The sequence below is a fragment of the Poecilia mexicana genome, unplaced genomic scaffold (assembly GCF_051168715.1).
Source record: "Poecilia mexicana isolate PSO_F unplaced genomic scaffold, ASM5116871v1 scaffold_15, whole genome shotgun sequence".
NCBI lineage: Eukaryota > Metazoa > Chordata > Actinopteri > Cyprinodontiformes > Poeciliidae > Poecilia > Poecilia mexicana.
Window position 1 is genome coordinate 10,978,501 of NW_028263384.1, and position 20,248 is coordinate 10,998,748.

General features: G+C 40.6%; 1 protein-coding gene across 2 annotated transcripts in view; it reads right to left on the reverse strand.

Moving 5' to 3' along the window:
- akt3a (AKT serine/threonine kinase 3a) overlaps positions 1-20,248 on the reverse strand; it is a 63,313-nt gene that overhangs the window by 21,465 nt on the left and 21,600 nt on the right. For both annotated transcript variants that reach the window (XM_015003158.2, XM_088013481.1), the window contains exons 3-7: positions 11,873-11,998; positions 6,226-6,337; positions 2,114-2,258; positions 1,092-1,223; positions 938-1,003 (exon numbers count right to left, since the gene is read on the reverse strand). In XM_015003158.2, coding sequence (XP_014858644.1) covers positions 938-1,003; positions 1,092-1,223; positions 2,114-2,258; positions 6,226-6,337; positions 11,873-11,998 — 581 coding nt within the window. The remainder of the gene's footprint in view (positions 1-937; positions 1,004-1,091; positions 1,224-2,113; positions 2,259-6,225; positions 6,338-11,872; positions 11,999-20,248) is intronic.

Here is a 20,248-nt window from a genome sequence, read left to right on the forward strand (position 1 = left end):
CCGTCTCTTTGTGGCTGCAGGTGTGACGGGGGTGAACGCAGATATGAACTATAATTGCTCCCTTGATGAACATGCGCATCCGCGTGCTTGTGTACGTTAAAAGACGGGGTGAGAGAACGAAAAAAAAAGCCAACAACCGAAATCAATCAAGTCCAAACGACTCATGGCGATGCTCCGTCTACAGAAAGGTCAGATACGCTGATGATCAATGCACACATATTGGAGACACTGTGAGAAATAACCAGCAGCCAGTTGGCGGGAAACCTTGAAAATTTAATTCAGATAACACTCCATACCTGGTTTTGCTGATTGCAACACTCTCTGGTGTTGACACAGTTACTGAGAAGACTCAGAGGAAACCATTTGCACTATCACTATGTTGTTAAACATAGAGTCAAAAGCTATTTGAAAGGAAATTGTATTTCTACAACATGTTTACTGTTCACTGAGGCTGCAAGAGGGTGAGAGAGAGCAGTACATGCAGTAGACAATAGGATGGCTGGATGTGTTACGTTTAACTTGCTCTGCTTTATTATTTTGAGCTTTCAGATCTCTGTCACAGTGGTCCAGTTGGTGGAACTGTCGCGTTGGTGCCGTCATGCTAACACCAATGACTGCACTACTTACAAATGTAAAATAATGACGGAAGTTTAACATGGGAATATTAATAATTTTGTAATTGTTTTAAATAATAGTAAAACCCTGTTTTACAGCAACTGGTCTCTCACAAAGCAGCTCTTAACCTAAATACGTAATGTCTGGTCACAGCAGGAACGATAGATAATAATATTGTAATAATGATTTAAATTCTGTTCTTTTATGGCAGACCATAAAAGAACAGAATGGCAGACCAAAGCATTAACAAATTTAAATTAGCCATAAAATATTCATCTGTGCTTTGATACTACAGATTCTGTTGCATGTATGAGATACTTACAGTGAGAAAAGGGTGCCTGGTGTTTTTCAGTACTCTGCTCTCTGTGAGTGTGTGAGCAACTTCATCCTGTACACGCAACACGGAATAAAACCATTTTCAGTGTGCGACGCGGAAATGCCTCCAAATATTATTTACACAAATTCATTTGACAAACCTTGGCTATGATGACTTCTTTTTTAAGGATTTTCATGGCGTAATACTTCCCGCTGGCCTTTTCCCGGACAAGGATGACTTTACCAAATGTTCCCTTCCCCAGCAGCTTCAGGTAGTCAAAGTCACTCATCGTCTGTTGTTGTGAAACACAGAAGAGTCGCTGTCAAAGTAAGACGCTGTAGGCTTGTTAAGAAGTCAGAGACATTTAATATACTCAGAGATAGTAATTAGCACAAGAGTGAAATATTTTTATTTTACTGAATTGTTAAATAAATGCCTGTGAAACCAGCTTTTTTTGAGTCCGTTTTCAGTCATAATGAGTCACGTTAGAGAAGTCTTGCCGACATTTAAAGGAAGATGTTTTGAAATGAGTTTAAAACGTCTTCCAAAAGAATAGATAATTTTATTGTCATTAAAAATGTCTATTTTTCCCTCACAGTCACTAACGTCTTGAGGTTACATTAGAAGTTTGATGAAAACAGAAGAGAATAAGAATAGATTTTTTTAAAAATTAAAAAACGACAAAACAAAGTGAGCCACTCCCTCGTTTCTCTAGTTTACATGGATGCAGCACAGAGAGTTTCTGTTTTGAACTGCACTTTGGGAAATGTTTTTAAAAAATCTATAACTTCATTTTTATTTGAACAGGAGGTGCACATAAAACAAAAAAAAAAAAATAAATTATCCGTCAATATCAAAATAGCTTAAAGCTACAGCAATAAACATGTAATCACAGAGGATTTTCTTAAGGTAACAATCATACAGACTCTCGAAAATAAAAGTAGACGAACTTGCTGTAGCAGCACAGAAACAAAATATACCCTATTGAATATGAAAATATCTAAAAACATTGTAAACTGTACATTAATGAATAATAAAAATAAAATAAATAGAAACCTGAAAAATGGGAGATCTTTAATATATAAATATCCAACCAATTAAATTTTTTTTAAATAGAAAAAGTTATTTAAAGTGGAGCAGAGAAACGGCTGTGACGACGTGCATTACGACTGTGTGCAGCACCTTGCGTTTGTGGTGTGTAGTGGAGATGTCCATTTCCTCCTCCACCATGTTGTCAATATTGGAGGTGGGGCTGCACTGGATCCTCTCTTCCTCTTGTCTCTGCAGCTTGTCTGCCACCATCTGGATGGCCTCTGTCCACTCATCTCTGTTGATGGAGACAGTTATTCATTTCTTTCAGCTCCGGTGAAGCTTCTTGCCTGTTTTCAGCATGACATTCTGCTCTTAAATGGTTTATATGTTAAACTTCTAGCAGCACAGACCCAAACAACCCCAAAAATCTGACGGGTCAAACCATTCTCTCCCCTCTCCCCATTCTTACATTGGGTGACTGATGCATTTCCCAAACCGGGCCTTTCAGGTTGCTTAAGTGTTTTTAATTAGCATAAACACCTATTTGTTCAACAGAGAAGAAAACACGGTCAGCTAGAGAATCAACCAGATGAGCAATGATCAAAGAGCAGAACTAATGCCTGTGAGCGTGCGCGCACGTGTGTGTATGTGTGTGTGTGTGATGGTGAGCGGGTGTGCTCCAACACACCCCAATCCATCAGAGGGAACAATGCATTGTTGTTTGCTAACATCGTTCCTCCCCATTGACTTTCCATTAGCAGTGCTGTTCAACATCTGTTGGGAGGAAGCGAGTGAGTTTGACTGTCTGCACTTGTGCGTGTATGTGTGTGTGTGTGTGTGTGTGCGTGTGTGTGTGTGTGTGTGGATGGGATTCTGCAACAGAAGGCCGGCCGTGCAACAGGATGTGTGGACACATTACGGGGTTTTTAACAATGATGAATGTCATGGATCATACACAGGGCAGTGCTTCGCTCCGCTCTGATACGCCGCAGAGGAGAGGAGAAATTCAGACGATGGACGCCTGAGAGGAGCAGTAAAAAGTTGGAGCTTTCTGCTCCGACTGCGACTGAATTTAGTAGGTGGTTATGTTAAGTCTGCGTACATGGAAATAATAGTTAATTGTTATGGATCACATGATTATATCGGTTATAACATGTGATGTATTTTATGTTTACATACTTCAGGGCGACAACTAACAATTAATGTAGTAACTGATTATTCTGACGATTAATAGATTAATCAGATTTTTTTTAAAAGTTGGCACTTTCTGGAGATTTTCCATTAAACCAACAAAGCTTATTTTATACAATATTAGAAATATGTCAAAAATATGCACACAAAAAAATTCAAGTGCTTGTTCAAATAATAAAGTAAACATTTTATTGCCTAAAATGCAAAGCCACAGCATTCCTTTAATGTGTGCTTGATCATTTGTAGCAAAGGACGCAGCTAAAAATATTCTAACATCAACATGTGAAAAGCTCTTCTGCTTGACAATATTACAGTGTAGGGCTGACCTGGTGACTAGTTTTTCATTTAATCAAATAATAAATTGATAATTGATTAAATAAATAATTGATTGAACTTCGGATTAATTACCACTCTGAGTAGGTTGCTTTTTCAGAAAATGACCTTTTTTCTGTCTATTTAGTCAGAAAATTAATCTATTAATTAATCTATTACTAAATTAGTTGTATATTATTTCAATAATTGATTCATCTCGATTAATCCAATGAATCGACTCAGTCCTAATTATGATGAAGTAGTATTTTTCTTCACACTGTAGGAACAATACATGTCTATGGTTTTTGTAATTAGTTTTAAATCCACTTTTATTTTACAATTCAAGTTGATTGAGGACAAATTCTCATTTTTAATAATGACCAAAATATAGCAGAAAACAGAAAAAAAATTACTAAATGAATAAATAAAATTATATTATTCATACTGACTATATAAACGATAAGTCAACTGTTTTTAAAAGCAGGTACATCAATCGTACTATGTTTTTACTGAGTTGATGAAGGCCGATATTGAACTTAGCATTTTGATCTTTAGTGTTTCTCTGTACATTTTCTTCAATCGTTGGATTCAGCAAAATTACATTTTGCAGATGATAGTTTTATTGATGAGTTCATACCAATTTTTTAACCAAGTACAAAGTTCTTCATGCAATGTTAGCTGATCTCATGTCCAGCCCTGATATTCACATGTTCCAGCATTTCTAAATCCTTGGGACTCTGCAGGAGCGACACTGAACATTTTCAAATATATTTACCTGCACTGAAGTCCCGATGAGAAAAATATCAATGAGACGTGCCTGACTCATCGGGGATCACCTCTGTTTCTTTTTGTGTTGTGTTAAGCACCCATATGTTCCTTTGAGGGTTCTACAGGATCGATCGTCTAAACCTAAACGCAGCGCCGTGGCTTTAAGATCTATATTCCTTTCTTCTGCAAAGACTCCAGTGCGTATCCTAGACACTTCAAAAACAAGGGCAAACTCAAGTTGCGCTCCATCCCCGACAGCGGCGCGTTAATTTGTGGCACGAGTGATGATGTGTGTGTGTGTGTGTGTGTGCTTGTGCGAACGGGGTATGTGAAAAGCAATGGGAACTCTCTCAAGGTCAGGCAGCAGATAAATGCTCTTTCTCGGTTAAAGTGTTTTTTTTTTTTTTTTGTATAATGAGCCTCTTTTCCTCATTTTTTTTCCCCTTTTGCTAATGAGAGATAATGGGCCTGCCTACAGTCGGGCACCACGCCAACACGTGCCACCCTCTCCCCGCACGGTTGGGGCTGTAGTAGCTGGAGGCCTGCCAGCACTGGTACAGTAACAGCCCCATACAGTAACACACGCACACACACACACACACACACACACACACACGCACGCACACACACACACACACACACACACACACACACACACACACACACACACACACACACACACACACACACACACACACACACACACACACACACACACACCCAGTTGTGGCACAATACACACTGCTTTCTTCTTTTCAACGAGCTTTGAGTTTTATTGCTTCAGTGGCGCTGAATATGTGCAAACACTCCGAATCGACAGCAAAACACAAACACATCTGGAGCCGCGTTCGCTGCCAGAGATGCGCGCTTTATGAGCTAATTAATAGGAAGTTATGCGATTTATTTTAACTCTGAAAGCTCCATTTGATGATGCGGAGGCAAAACTTCAACAAAAAACATATAACGAGGAGAAACTTGGATGGACAGCTGCAACACACACACACACGCATACACTTATATACATACACGCAACCTCAAAGCGTGCACAGAAGCATCTGTGGTCTTCTGGGCAAAGCTGTTCATTTTCTGGAGATAAACACCTCAGCTCCTCAGAAAGGAACTGAGCAGCTGGAGAATTTATGCCAACACCACTTGAAAGGTCTCCTCTCCACTCAGTCTCTCTCTCTCAGACACCAACAAAGCACAAACTCTCTACAGTGAAGCCCTTCATATACATACCTCTGCTCCTATTAATGCCGCTGAATATATTGCACCCGGTATTTGTTCTATGGTTTATCCTAAGAAATATTCATTTTTAAGTGTTTTTTTTAATATAATTATTTTTACCAACCTGTGTTAAGATTTTTTTGCTGCTTTTCTACTTTTTGTTTAATTAAATGGCAATCCTGTGAACTAAATCTGTTCAACTTCAAAGTGGCTTCCTCAAACTTTTCCAAAGGAAAAAAAAAAAAGTCTCAGTTCCCACACATGTTCTAACAGGTACATTTTAAGGAAGCTACCAAACTTCAGCCCTGAGAGATAAACAGGCAGTCTTATGTATTCTCCAGGTACATGATATCATTTTATAGCCAAATCAAGTAACTATATTACCTTCAAAATGCAGTATATATCAAACATGACATAAAGGAAATCTGACTTCACAATTTGACGCCTTGAAGTTGTGCCTCTGTCTCTTTAAGAAGCTCCTGTTCTGACACTCCGTCTCCTGCACATTATGTCGTTTGCAAACATTCTTAGGAGCGTTGTACTAAGAAGTGGTCTGCACACTCGAAGTCGCACAACGTGTTTGCTAATTGCTGCTGCCGCTAGTCTGTAGGAGCTGAATGGGGAAGGTGCGCCATACTGCTTCCTCTTACTACAGCTCATCAGTGTCAAAACAACAGTGGTGTTTTTTGAGAAAACACAGCTAAAAGTGAGGCTGAGCAGTATATGCTGTGATATTTCAGGATTTAATCTTTTGAGGAACCAACCGTTCATCAGGCGAATCCACATGGAAGGTCCTCTCAATGACAGTGGTCCATTGAAGGCAGCGTATGATGAAGGTGTTTGGCTTCGGCCTCTCTGTCTTCATCAGCTGGCATTCTGGAATAAAAACCCAAGTGGTGAATTATTTTGGAGGAAGGATTTTATCCTCAAAATGCAAAATAAAAGGAGCAAAGCAAAATTTATAAGAAGTTCAAATGTCAAGAAGAAAATTGAAAGAAGTAAAACCTATTCTGAACACTTATTGTAGACTTAACAGAATTGTCAAGTTAGTTTTTTTATGTATTTCAGTTTCTAATTCTTATGTAAAATACATATCATAAAAAGAAATAAATCTACCTTTTTCCAGTCAGCCCTGCATGATAACTTTTAAAGTGCTTTAATGTTGGCTTCAGCCTCTATATAGCTGGAAACTCACTGGGAGTCTTACGCTGAAACAACAAGTTGTCATGAAGAGAACACAGTTCGTGTTTTAATTTGTTGGTGTAAAAATAGGAAATCACTCCGAAAGCCGATAACTTAAAAAAAGCTGCTTTCTTGTGCCAAAGGATCTTATGTGTTGCGTCGCACACGCATCTGGCGGCTCTCCGATGAGACACATTTCTATGAGAACAGGCAGCCCAGTAGGCCGTTATTACACAGAAGCATAATACAGTACACAAACACAGAAACGTCGGCATACAGAGCCAGATGGGGCTGTGAGCTCGCTGTGGGAAGGAATGCATCTTCATTGTCCCCTCAGCAGTCTCTGTGCTTATGAGGGACATGAAGTGGTGTAAAACAGCATTACGATCCGTCTTCTGTCCTCTCATCTGCCCCGCTTGTTCTACACGGCTCAGCCTTCATTTCCTCTCCTCATTTCCCCTCTCCTCCGCTCTCCTTTTTGACTTCCTGTCCGTCCGATCAGAGCCTCTGCTTCCTTCATCTCTCCTGTCTGTCCGTCACATCTTCTATCACTTTCTCTCAACAGGATTTGTACACACTTTCTTTGCCCTCGTCTTTTATTTTTTACACTTTCCTTTCAAGACATTTGCAGACCTAAAACGTCAGAGTTCCCAGTGGTTGTGTTTTTGTTCAGAATTTTAAGAAAAAAAACATGCACTGCTACAGAGTGTGCTTTACATATGAAACTTGAAACATACAAGAAAAATGGCGAGGAAGGTAAGACACAAGATATGAAAGAAGGAAGGAGGAAAAGACTGAAAGAGAAAGACAAGAACAACAGTAAAAGCAGGAAGGACAATAGTAACGATGGACAAAAGTAGGGAAGAAAGGGCAGAATGAGAAAGGAAGAAAGAATACAAAGAACAGAAGGGTTCAAAGAAGTGTCGAGTTAAGGAATAAATGAAGAAAGAAGGCAAGGAATGAAGGAAAGACAAGAATTAATTAGAAAAGAGGAAGGAATAAAAGAAGATGCATAAGAGATAAGGCAGAAAGTGAGGAATGAAGAGCAACAGGAAAGAAGGAAATGTGGAATAAAAGACAGGATTTACCAAAGAAGGTGAGGAAGGAAAGACAAGATAAAACTGAATAATAAAAAATAAGGAAGGAAGATAGGAAGTTAATGAGGAAGGAAAGTTACACAATAGGAAGGAAGATAGGAAACAAGGACAGGAGGAGGGAAGAAAGACACTATATTGGATAGAAAGAAGAAAGGAGGCCAACCAAGAAGGAAAAGAAGGAAAAGAAGAATGAAAGTTTTTTTAAAGGAAAGAGATGGAGGGGAAGCAGGATGGACACAATAAATAAAGTAAGAGCAAGAAAAGGAAGGAAAGAAACATGACAAAGTATGAAAGGAACCTACTTTCATACTTTCTTTTTATGAAAGAAAGTATGTTAGAAGGAAGGACATCTTTCAGACAATGGGACATGAAATGAAGTCTGTAAAGACAAACGCTTATCCCGGCTTTTGTTTTCCCATTTTTGCCCAGACCTGACAATCTGATCGATCAAATTTCAGACGTTTCCCAGATCACGAAGGAGGCCTTTGTTTTAAGCGTGGCCCAGCCCAGCATGTCAACGCTCAGTCTAAATATAGACAGGAAGGTTAATGGCAAAACCACCCAGGTCATCCACGCAGCGGCGCCTCAATGTTAAGTCAAACAAAGCGGTTGCTACCTGACTCGTGAACAGGGCCTGCTGCGCTGCCAGTAAACAAGGTCACACTATTGTCGGTGCCAAAACAAAACCTAATGTCCTCACATGGACACACACAGGCAACTCTATGTAAAATGAACTTTGAATGTTAGCTGAAATTGGGTTGTTTGCCACAGCAGGCGACGGTGAGGTCTGTGTAGCAGTTTAGCGGGTGTGTGCGTGTGTGTGCGTGTGTGTCAAGCTTGTATGTATGAGTCCCTCTGCAGGGAACAGGCCTGTACCATCTCTGTTCCATCTGACCACTTCTGTTGTTCGCACACACAAATGCGCGTAGACACACACGTCTGCACACAAGTAAACAAATACACACAGGGAACACACACGCCACCTGGCTTCCCAGCTTTGGGCAACAGATGTGGCGGAGCCGGTGCTGTGCCAAGCAGCCGGGGCCGGATGTATGGCCTGGCTTGTCCTCCGCGCAAACTCTTCTTCCTCTTTTTTTTCCCTCTTCTTCCCTCCATCTCCAACCCGGTGCTCACCTCCTCCTCCCTGTCTGTTCAGCACTCCTCCTTCCCTCTCCAACACACCTCATCCATAAAAGGCCTCTCCTTTCATTCCTCCATCTACATCCTCCAAGATTTCCTCTTCCACTCTTTTTCCCTCCACTGCCACCTCTGATCCTCTCCCATCCCTCATTCTCCATACTTGTCCTCCTTCCCAGGGTCGTGTCCTTCTCTCCTTCCCTCCTTCCCTCCTCCCGTGTCCTTCGGTGTACCGTTTCTTTCTCGCTTTCTCTGAGGTATTGGTTTATAATCCGCCATTCATCGTGTTTTCTGTTTTGGCGCTCAAGCAGCCGGTTCTTCTGTATCGTCTTCTACTCAACTTCGCAGATTAATCACATGGAACTTTCCCGAAGCCATCTGATTTTATCGGACTAAGCCAGATTTTGGTTTCATTTTGATTAATTTAAAGACAGTAATTGAGAGCGTTTTTTTTTTTTTTCTTTCTCATATCTAAAGGACCCAAGATGAATTACAGTATACGTAGAAGGTGACATCTGCATCAGCTTAGTGCATGTCTGATTACATTCACAAAACAGAAAAAACATAATCGTGCCACAGATTAAACTGCTAAATGATAAGCGTTCGTTTACATATTAGGAGATGGATGTTGGGTGAAGTGGCATATTTAAACAATATACAATAATTAAAATGTAATCTCTGCGAATGAAAACCTGGGAAGGATTTTAAGCTGAAAACATTTTAGCATCTGCTTCGTCTGACCAGCTTTACTGGTGCTGAATTTCGCTTCAAGCATATTTGTAAACCCAGAAACAAAAATCTGAAGAGTTAGCATTTGTAGTACTAATGCAACATTTTGCTTTTTGGTTTAAAGTTTAAATTTGTGTATTTTGGGTTTGCAAAACATATCTTCATTCTTGATCAAGTTGTGCGGAATTTGCAGATTTATTATACCTCCAACTAGGTGAGGACTTCGAATTTTATCGCAATATTTTGTGGTACTATTATGATAATTTAGATTATGATTAAAAAACTATTACTTATTTTTAGGCATTAAAAAGCTTTGCAGGAGAGTGTCAGGATTGCATAGCATTCATAACAATAAAAACAGAAATATTGCTCTTATAAAACATTTTCATCTGAATTATATTTCTTCAGGATGTCACTTAGAAAAAGTGTTTGTATTACTAAACTCATATTTACTGATACTCTCATGGAACAAAAATACAATTTTTGATCATATGATCAAAACGGATCATATGATTTTAATTTATTGTTAGAACAATAAATTAAAATTCTTAAAATAAATTGTTCATGACAAATCGATATATGGGCACCTCTGCCTCCAACTGAGTGTACTATCACCAATCAAGCCAGCCAATAGGAGGAGAGATTGTGTTCATAGTCTCCGGGAAATAAAGATATCTCCATTAGTACAATTAGTACAGCACATAAGTTTCACTGCATGTAAATTATTGGTACAGAACAATTATCCAAACCAAGATTTCATAATCCATCATTTTCATTAGCAAAAGCATTGTAGAAACACTGTATTGACCATTGATTATTAGTTGATCAGACTTCTTTGTACAAAAAGAGTAGGAGACGAATTGCTTCATAGTTCACAATCTCTATCCTGATTGGGCAGTTTCATTAGTCACTGTCCAATCTCTCTGGGGGGTGATCAGCAAACTTTCATATATACATTTCTGCTTTTTATCAGATGTTCACAAACTGCACAGAATTAAATCACAACTACAAATGTTTTTAACAGGCACAAGTCCATTTTCTCCAAATACAAAAACCTTAATTACAAAGACAAACAAGCCTCTGTTTGTCTGGTTATTCGTTGCATAAGCTTACGCACTTGATTTCAAGGTATGGACAAAGTTAGTTTGCATATCCTAAACCAAATGGAAAATATTTAATGTAACAAAAGGAGGTGATGCTGAAAACGATGCATTAAGCCAGTCTTGGTGGGACAATAATTGGAAAATTAAACATGTCAACAATGTCCTGGAGTCAGCTAACCAGGTGTTGACACACAGCGAACAGCCAATTAGAGGATGTAGTGGATCCTGTAACACACCACCATGCTGTGAAGATGGATGACAGAGATAATGACTGCATTGATGGATGTAATATTACACCGAGGCGCTGTGTGATGGAACTATAGGAAGATACATGGCAACATTTCAGTAAAACATGGGCTATAATTTTCTTCAGATCTAGAAATCTGGTAGATTATCTAAACCAGCTGCACCGATTCTTCTCTAAACTTAACAGGTTGATTAGCAGGTTGTGATGTCATTATTACTCCTAAGGAAATGAAATGGAAGGTAAGACGAGACAAAGTAAACTTTCTGCAGTGGAAACACACATTTAAACTACAGTCTATATTCTCCAAGGCAGGACAAAAGGAATAGAGTCATGTGCTGGCGATGCCTTAAGGAGAGGTGGTCCATAATTAAAGCTCTCTGATTTTATAGGTGAGTGTTGAAAGTTTATTTGGCTCACGCACTCTGATTAATTTCACTCATTTCAACGTTTTTTTAGTTCAGACATACAGAAAACTCAGATAGCAACACTGCATATTTTCAGCTTGATCGACCCTCTTTTCAAAAATTTGAATGGCTGCATTCTCTACAGAATACACACACCGACTGAGTTTTACCGATAGCGATGCTAACCCGCGCTAATTGCTAATTTAAAATGTTTAAGATGGCTTAAAATGTAAATATAGTAAGAAACCCAGTAAGGTAAAACTGTATTTTACACTCATGTCACCTCAACAGGGCAGTTTCATCTCTGCTACTGATCTAAAAACTTAATGACAACAGAGTGCAGGAAGGGAAAAAAACAACTTTACTTTAAATCCATTAACTAGGGGTTTTATTGAGACTAAATCGAGAATTGACTGGTCAAAGTTTCCAAAATTGGAAATCAAATATCGGCAGCTCAGAACAGGAATAGAGTAAAGGATCTGTGGCAGTGTGTAAATGTCACTGTAACATACTTGCTACTGAAAAGTTATTTAGAGGATAAGGGAGGTCTGCATCCTGAGGTTTCTCTTTGTAGCCGATGAAGGAGCCGTCTGTCTTCAGCAGGAAGTAACGTGGCCGCCAGTTCTTTATGTATTCACCTGGACAGAGACACAAATACACAGAGAGGGAAATATAAGCGCATATTTTGATACTTGGTGCAAACACTGTGGATAGAAGATCATGAGGGATCGTGATGTTTCTCAGGGTTGTAACAGTTAATCAGTATAATGTATGGAAAGTGGGATTAACAACAAAAATAATGATGCGGATGATTTAAATATTGACTTTATTCCCCGGACGGTTAAGAGCCTCTCAACTGTCATCTGTTCTGATTATGTGACACACACTTTTACACACTGTAGTATTTATACACACACACACACACACGCACACGCACACACACACACACAGCATCTCTACAACTCCCACAACGCCTGCCAGATTCAGATCGGATTATCGTGTAAAAAATGAAAAAAAAAAGAGAAAAAAACATGTTTACCAGCGCAACACTCGACGTATCCATGCCAGAAACATCATCTGGCTGATACATGGGCAGGTGTTGAGGTGATGACCCTTCCACCACACACACTAATGCACACAAACCACTGGTCAGCTGCAGCGACACAGGATGAGATGATGTGACATGAGACCAAATAGGATTACACATGAAGGAGTTATTCTTCTTAGACGTCAGCGGCAACGACGAACATCTGCTGCGCATCTGCCGACAAAAGTATTATCCGACTGCGCATTGGCACCGGTGAGTGACCGCGGCCTTTTCAGCCGACCCACAAGAGGATTACATGAGTGTCAAACACCACGCCATGGTGGTGGATAACGTACACCGGGAACATGGAGCCACATGTGGGTGGTTAAACTGCACATAGATGTGGATTCACACAGGTTGTTGTTGTTTTTTTTTTTTAGAATAATGAGTACAAAAATAAATTATTCTGTGCACAACTTTAGGTGAACAAAATACGTTTGCACAGAGACATGCAAACCTATTCACACCCAGCAACAGATTTTTGATTTTTGTCAGGTTACAATCACAGGCTTCGGTTTTATTTATTGGGATTTTAACTGACAGAGTGCATAATTGTTAAATGGAAGGAAAATTATACATGATTTTTTTAGCATTTTTACAAGTAAAAGTCTAAAAGTTGTGGGGTGCATTTGTATTCAACTCCCTATGAATGCAAATTTTGACCTCATAATCCATTTTATTCACGGTTTTGATTGTGAGGCTTTCATTTTTGTCTAATTTATTGTTTTTTGGATGTTTAAAATATCTTCCAGTTCCTGTGCTAAGTGTTCTTAAAGCTTAATGAGCTTAAATTATTATGCTATAATTCAGATATTACTTGAAGATGGTCTCAAAGCAGTAATGTTATGGTTCATTGCAATAATTACTGGGACAGTTTAACATCCAGGCCTATTTTTGGGTGTATTTATATACCAGCTTTGCACATTTAGATGTTAAAAATTTTAGCCCGCTATTCTTTTGCAAAATAGTAGTAGTTTGGGAAGAGATGGTTCAAAAAACAAAAACTCAGTTGGATTTAAGTTTTGACTTTGACTAGGCCGTTCTAGCAAATTTAAAAGCTCAGATAGGATTCTCCTGTAGTTCCGGCTGAATGTTTAGCATTGTGCCTATGCTGAAAGCTAAACCTTTTTTCAGACTAGCTCTATATTGTACTCCATTCGGCTTCCAATCAACTCCTCCCTAATGCATGACAACAGCATGATACTGCCACCACCGTGTGTGACAGCTGCAGAGCGATGTCTTGTTAAACGTGGAACCTCTAAGGCCCTCACAGAACATCTTTATTCACACTCAGATTAAATTACACACCAATGTGGTGACTTTTCAAGGCAACTGACTGAACTGGGTTTCCTTCAGGGCATTAGACTGAAGGGGTTTGTGTCCCGCTCTGATCACCTTGTTTCAGTTCATTCTCCGGGAGAAGAGAACAGTCAGCGTGTCTGTGTTCTATTTGTGACATCCATTTAAAGCAGAAATGACAGCAGGCCGCGCTCGTTAACACGTCGCAGGAAAACACCTGCTCCGCCGAAGGAACCATGCGAGCGCCGGCCCCGCCGGTACCTCTGGGTGCTGCATGTTTGTGTGTGTGTGTGTGTGTGTGTGTGTGTGTGTGTGTGTGTGTGTGCGTGTGTGTGTGTGTGTGACGGTGCGTTGGTGACTAGAACGAACCGCCACACAGGGACAGAGGGACACCAAAAAAAAAAAAGAAATAAAAGGAAAAACACACTGGTGGGTGCCAGTGTATCACTAAGGCTACAGAATCACACCTCTCCTCTCTTCTCTCTGTTTTTCACAAATCCACCCACTCTCTCCTGCTCTCTCGTTTCCTTCTCCTGTTCTTTCAGGAACAAAGCATATTCTCTGGATCACTTGCTACTTATAAACAGAGTGCCGTGAGAGGGGTTGGACGGGAGGGCTGGAGCGAGGCATAAGGAAGAGGGAGAAGAAAATATTCTAAGAGGCAAGACGAAAACACACACACACACACACACACAGAGAGAGAGAGAGAAGTTAACTGAGAGTAAGCCGAAATAAAACATATCACAAACGATGACAAACCAATAAAAGACACGGCGTTATTAGACAGATCATGGTGACTGAAGTTATCATCTGGAAAGGAGGAACTTTCCTCGACTCCAAACTGGATTGCAGAAAGATGGATGGACTGTCAAAATGGATGAGGATGAGGAAAAAAAGTTGAACTGATAAAACTATTATAAACTGGCTGCGACTACTGGCTCGCTGGTCCACGTCCAGTCATTTCTATGAGTCAGATTCTGGATGAGGTGTCCAACCAATGGAAGCCTGTGGTTGGCCGCTTCATCCCTCAGCTGTCCAGTACAACTGAAAACATTTAAGCGATCCTTATGGCCAGGCCGAGATGCTACACGTGTGTGTGTGTGTTTCTGCGTGTCCACTGAGGGTGGCGGGGGAGGGGGCAGCCAGGGGTGGCACAGACGGAGAGAGAGGGGACGGACAGTTGTCTGCGCGCGTGTGGCTCCTAACAAACGCGGCGGCGGGTGCGCGTATACACGCAGGCGGGCTAAAAACAATTCGGCTTCGACCGTTCCAACTCTCCGTATGATCCAACGGTGTTCTGTCAAGCTATCCCGTCTTGGCCCTGCCTGTAATGAGTCCAGCGAGCTCTCCCACTCTGGACAGCTTGTCTGGGGAGCCACATGTCTCTAGTTTGGACTGCTGGAGAAAACAGAACAGCCGGTCTCCTTCCCACACCATCTCTCTCAGACTCCTCACTTCACTTTCATTTAGTTCTCTGCACAACTTTACTTTTCCCTTCAGGCCAATTAGAAAACACTACACTGCGGAGCACGGAGCAAACCACGTAGGTTATCTGAAGGATGAAAAAGGGCAGAGCCCTTTAAAGTCCTAATTGTTCAGCTGGTTCAAAACCAATATCTGCTTCAGTGGTGGCTACTGGTCATTTCACCGCTTTGCTACTTTGGACCTTTGCAATCGTTTTGTACCCAAATTTTTCAGGCATGCAGCCATCTGCCATGGGTCAAGGTAAAGTGGCAGTAGGTAACTTTTACAAATAATGTCCCTTTTGCTCAATTGTTTAATCTGTCACCATGTTATGACAGTAAAACATGAGTCAGATAATCAGAGAGAAAAAAAATTAGCTCCTCTGCCTTTTTACTGTGGTCCTAAAGCCATCTGCAGAAACACACTCCTGATTGGTTGTCAGAAACAACCAATCAGAGGCAGGAGGAGGGTCTTAGCGCTGTCAATAAAGCTTCTGTATGCACAACTCACACCCTCCCCTTGCTCTGGTAAGCTACAGCTTACACATCAGAGCATGCTGCCTAGCTGTGAATGCTAAGGCTAGTGGCATGGTCACCGATTACTGCATAGAAACAGTTTCCCTGTAACAGTATGTTGCTTCTTTTCCATTAGCACACTGAGCAGCCTATACACACGTATGATTGACAATGCTAAGAAAAAATTATGAGGGGTCAAAATTGGGGGTTTTGGCAAAGAGGTAAACTGACCCAGAGGCTTCAGTCGTACTTTCTAAATGTTGCATTTTATATTTAGTTGGCAGTCTTTACTACATTTATTGTTTGGACATTGCAACGCTAGTTGAGAGATCCAAGTGCTCCGAAACATGAAAGTAGTACGTGTCTGCTGTAAAACAAGTGAAATAAAGAGGTGAACTCTTTTACGTGTCTGTGTTTGAGAGGCACAAACTAAGCAGCGGAAACAGAGCCAGGCTTTTTAGAAGTCATTTTGAATTTCTATGAGAAATAAATCTTGCTGGCACATCTTCCAGTTGCAGCTTGTGGATTTAGCAGTAAGAGGCAGAGATGAATCAGCTGTGACTGTGTCTGTTCCAAGGTTTCTGATTGGAATTAGAACAATGCGCTCGCTAACTGTCACTCAATTAGCAGACCCATTAGCTGTTCACATCGGGACAGAGGGGAGACGGTGAGATTGAAATGCATTAAGGAGACAGGTACACATGCTGAACTTCAGCCAGCACAATTGGAATGAGGCACAAACTTGTGCAAACTTTACACTTTCTCCCACTGCTCAGTCTTACAAAGTCCTTCAAGACACCCGGCACACCTTTGTTCTCATAGTTTCATGTATCCTAGCTAAAAACATGGTAGACAAAAGAAGGAAAAGCCATAATGGCAATTAAATAAATAACTCCGTAACTATGTGAGCTCACCAGCCATTTGTTAATCAACCCAAACAGGGATTTAATTTAATGCTTTGGCCGAGGCAGGAGCTGATATGCAGATGGTGCAATAGACTGGGCTGTGTGACTGGCGCTCTGGAAGCTGGAGAGCTGGTTAGTGGTGGAGTACAGAGGCAGGCAGAGGCGGAGATACGGGTGGACTGAAATTCCTGCCATGTTCCAACGCATAGACCGCCCCAACCCAAAGAAACAACACCACACACACACAAATAACACACTAACAGCTACACAGATCCACATTAATGCACCATTTTAATTACTAGCTTTAGAAAAAAACAAATACCAGACAGTTTTATTGTTCAACAAATCTGGCGAAAAGGCAAAAGTAGACTGCAACAAACTAAGAGCACATTTTTTTTCACTCCAGATATCAAGGATGGAAGAAATAGCCAAACAGACCACTGAGAAAAAACACCCCTCTTTGCTGATTAAGAGTCTTCACCTTGTAATTGCTGTCAAGCACTGAAGTGGAGCACTGATGAGTTGGGATTGCTTTCAAAGTTGTTAAAAACTGTACAATCGTTCACCAGATCCATGGTTTTCAAACTTTTAGAGGTAGAGGTAGCCCTGATGGTAACTAGAGATTTTGCATTTCATTCATCGTTTGCTTAGGGGATACATGAAACCAAACTTAACTGAGTTCCACTGTTGTGAAGTACTGCATGTGTGAAAAATAGTAAATACAAATTGTAATAAGTGGAGACAATTTGTTTTTCGCACTGCTTACAGTTTAGCAAAGCTCTGATTAATTAACAGTTCAGATTGTATACGTTTTTGATTCCCTTGCTTAGCATTTATTTACCTACAAAGCCTGGTAAAGCCTTAGAAGATTACTTTGCTTTTTATATAACTGTACAAACAGATATGACAGGATTATAATCATACCGCAGTCACGTAAATACACAATACACACCTTAAAACTGTAGACAACGTCCTTGGGGAAACTTTACAAAAGCAATATCTAACATAAATTTGGATAAATCAACTACATATCTGGGCATTATTTAGTTCTTAAAACTCGTAGTTCATAATTTAATTTTAGGAAATGTCATATATATATATATATATATATGTATATATATATCAGAAAGAACAGTAAATGAGACGGAACCAGTTGAACATCAGACAGGAAACTATTGTGTCAAAGGAGTGATGGAAGGGGGAGGTAATTGTGTGCAGCACAGGAGTTGGGAGGTTGAAAGGTTAAGAAAGTGAGGAATTGTGTCGGTAAGACGCTTGAGGAAGACATCTGTCCCTCAGTTTGTCCATAGAGGACGGGAGCTGGTTGAAGCTCATGATTCCGGGCAGGAAATTTGACGAGATTCCAAAAACGTGAAAACATTATTAAGAAACAACGAGAGAGAAAAAAACATCCTCCTCTCTGCAGATCCACAGTGAATGGGTATGTTTACAAGGACATGGCTGTGTGCGTGACCCCAGCCCCAGCAGTTTTAACTCCAGTCCGCTCAGACATCTTAAGGCGAATCTAGCCTCTTCAAAGCCAATCCACTTAAACTGCATTAGTCTCATTATCACACTGGGCCTGGATTTTGAGCTCGTTTGTGTGTATGTGTGTGTGCGCGAGTTTGTGTAAATGCTTTAAATACAATCTCAATCCCCGACACTATAAAAGCGGAGCTGCATGTTCTTCTAAAAACTTAAGGGGTGTTTTCACTCTTACATAACAGGACAGGATTCAAAGAAACACATTCACTTTGAAGCCGGAGTTGCCGCTGTGTTTGAAAGGTTCAATGCTGGCATGCAGACACTACAGTAGCGTAGGGATGAATAAAGTGCTGGAATTGAGGAATGACGAAGATGAAGGCTGAGCCTTAGAAATGCATGCGAGAAAGGCCTTACTGTAAGCTGCTGCTGGGGCCGTGATGGTTCCAGAGAGCTGGGACAGGGCAGCATGACAGATTGAGTGGAAACCCATGGGAGAGCGGTTTTCCCTTGGGGGCCGAGGGGGGCAATAGGAGGTTTTACCCAGCCAGCTGCACACAGCCAGAGTCTGCTGCTAGTCTGTGCTTGGTGCATGCAAACACACACAAGCCCATGCATGCATGCGTGCATGCATGCTGCCATGGTGCCCCTCTGCTCCCCCAGCTGGTACAAAAAGACCTGCACACACATACCCCAACTTTTCTCAGTGCCATGTCGCTATGGAGACTCACTGGTCCGAGAAACCTGAAGTTGACTGTACAATCTCCTGTTCATTTTTACTTGAGGTTTACCTATAGCAAAACAGCTGAGTATCTCCTCACTAACTGCATTTAAATATTATCTTACTGCTCGTTCTAAATGTGTCAGATATCAGTTATTTGGAAAAAAACAAAAAAAAACTGGATACATAATAGAAAATAACAAAACTAAACACTCTGATTATATTACCAATACCATAACATAACAATCCCTTCCCCTCTTCTGGTTTATATGTGCATTTTTTTCCCCTTTATTCCTTTTTCTGCTGCAGTACCACTACAATCCAGTAGATGGTGGTGGCTCCTTGGATCACCACTGCTGCGATGCTGACACAGAGCCTGAGAGTGAGTGACAGACATGGTGCAGCCAAGACGGCTCTCATCCTAATCCTCTCACCATACTGATGTGAGTGAGTGAGTGAGTGAGAGAGAGAGAGAGACAGAGTGTGTGTGTGTGTGTGTGTGTGTGTGTGTGTGTGTGTGTGTGTGTGTTTGGACAATATATGTAAAATGCTCTCCCTGGGTGACTGTCAGTTTGTGTGGGTGTGGGCATTTCTGCCTTCAGACATTTTAAACCTCAATCTGTGTGAAGAATGTGTCGCTTCCTATAAAAACCATAGGATTTACTGTGATAGTAGCATGTTAGCATCTTAGTAGAGCGCTGTAGCTCAGTGGCACCTGTGCCAGGCAGGAGGCTTTGGTTACCAAGCTAAACTGTGGGTGGGTGAAGGTCACTTAGCCAAGGCTACACCAATCTTATCATCAGACTTTATGACTCCAACCACATTATCTCCCCTTTTTACCTGGTATAACTAAAGAAAAATACATTGGGCAGTGTTTTTGTTTTTTTCTTAAAATCGATTTTTTTAAATGTGATTAGTCATTTCATATTAAATATAATGTCAAATTAGTTCTTATTGTTGGTAATTGTGTGATTCGGGTAATGGCTTGAGGCTGTGATTACCTCGACATCAAACCGATGTCGAGGTAATCAGAGATGACGGTAGGAGGAGATGGCAAAAAGACTGAACACAATGTAGCAAACCCTGAGGGTTTGACCCTTACCTGTTGATGAGCATGTGGGAAAAGTGTCTGCCTTTTGGACAGACGTAAGGTGAAGATTTACATTCTCTCGCAGTTTACCACGTCAACTATTTTCATTTTGGGTTTACGAGAAATGAATAGTAAAAACCTTGTTTTACAGCAACTGCTCTCCAGCAAACACTACACTTTTATTCAATTAATTAAAATATTCAAGCGGGTGAGTCTCGTTTGTCAGATTAAAAGCACCTTTTGAAAATAACTACCTTTAAGCCGGTATTAAACATGCATTTCATTAAGCCCACGTGTCTGTTTTTCAAAGTAGTTCCTGTTTACG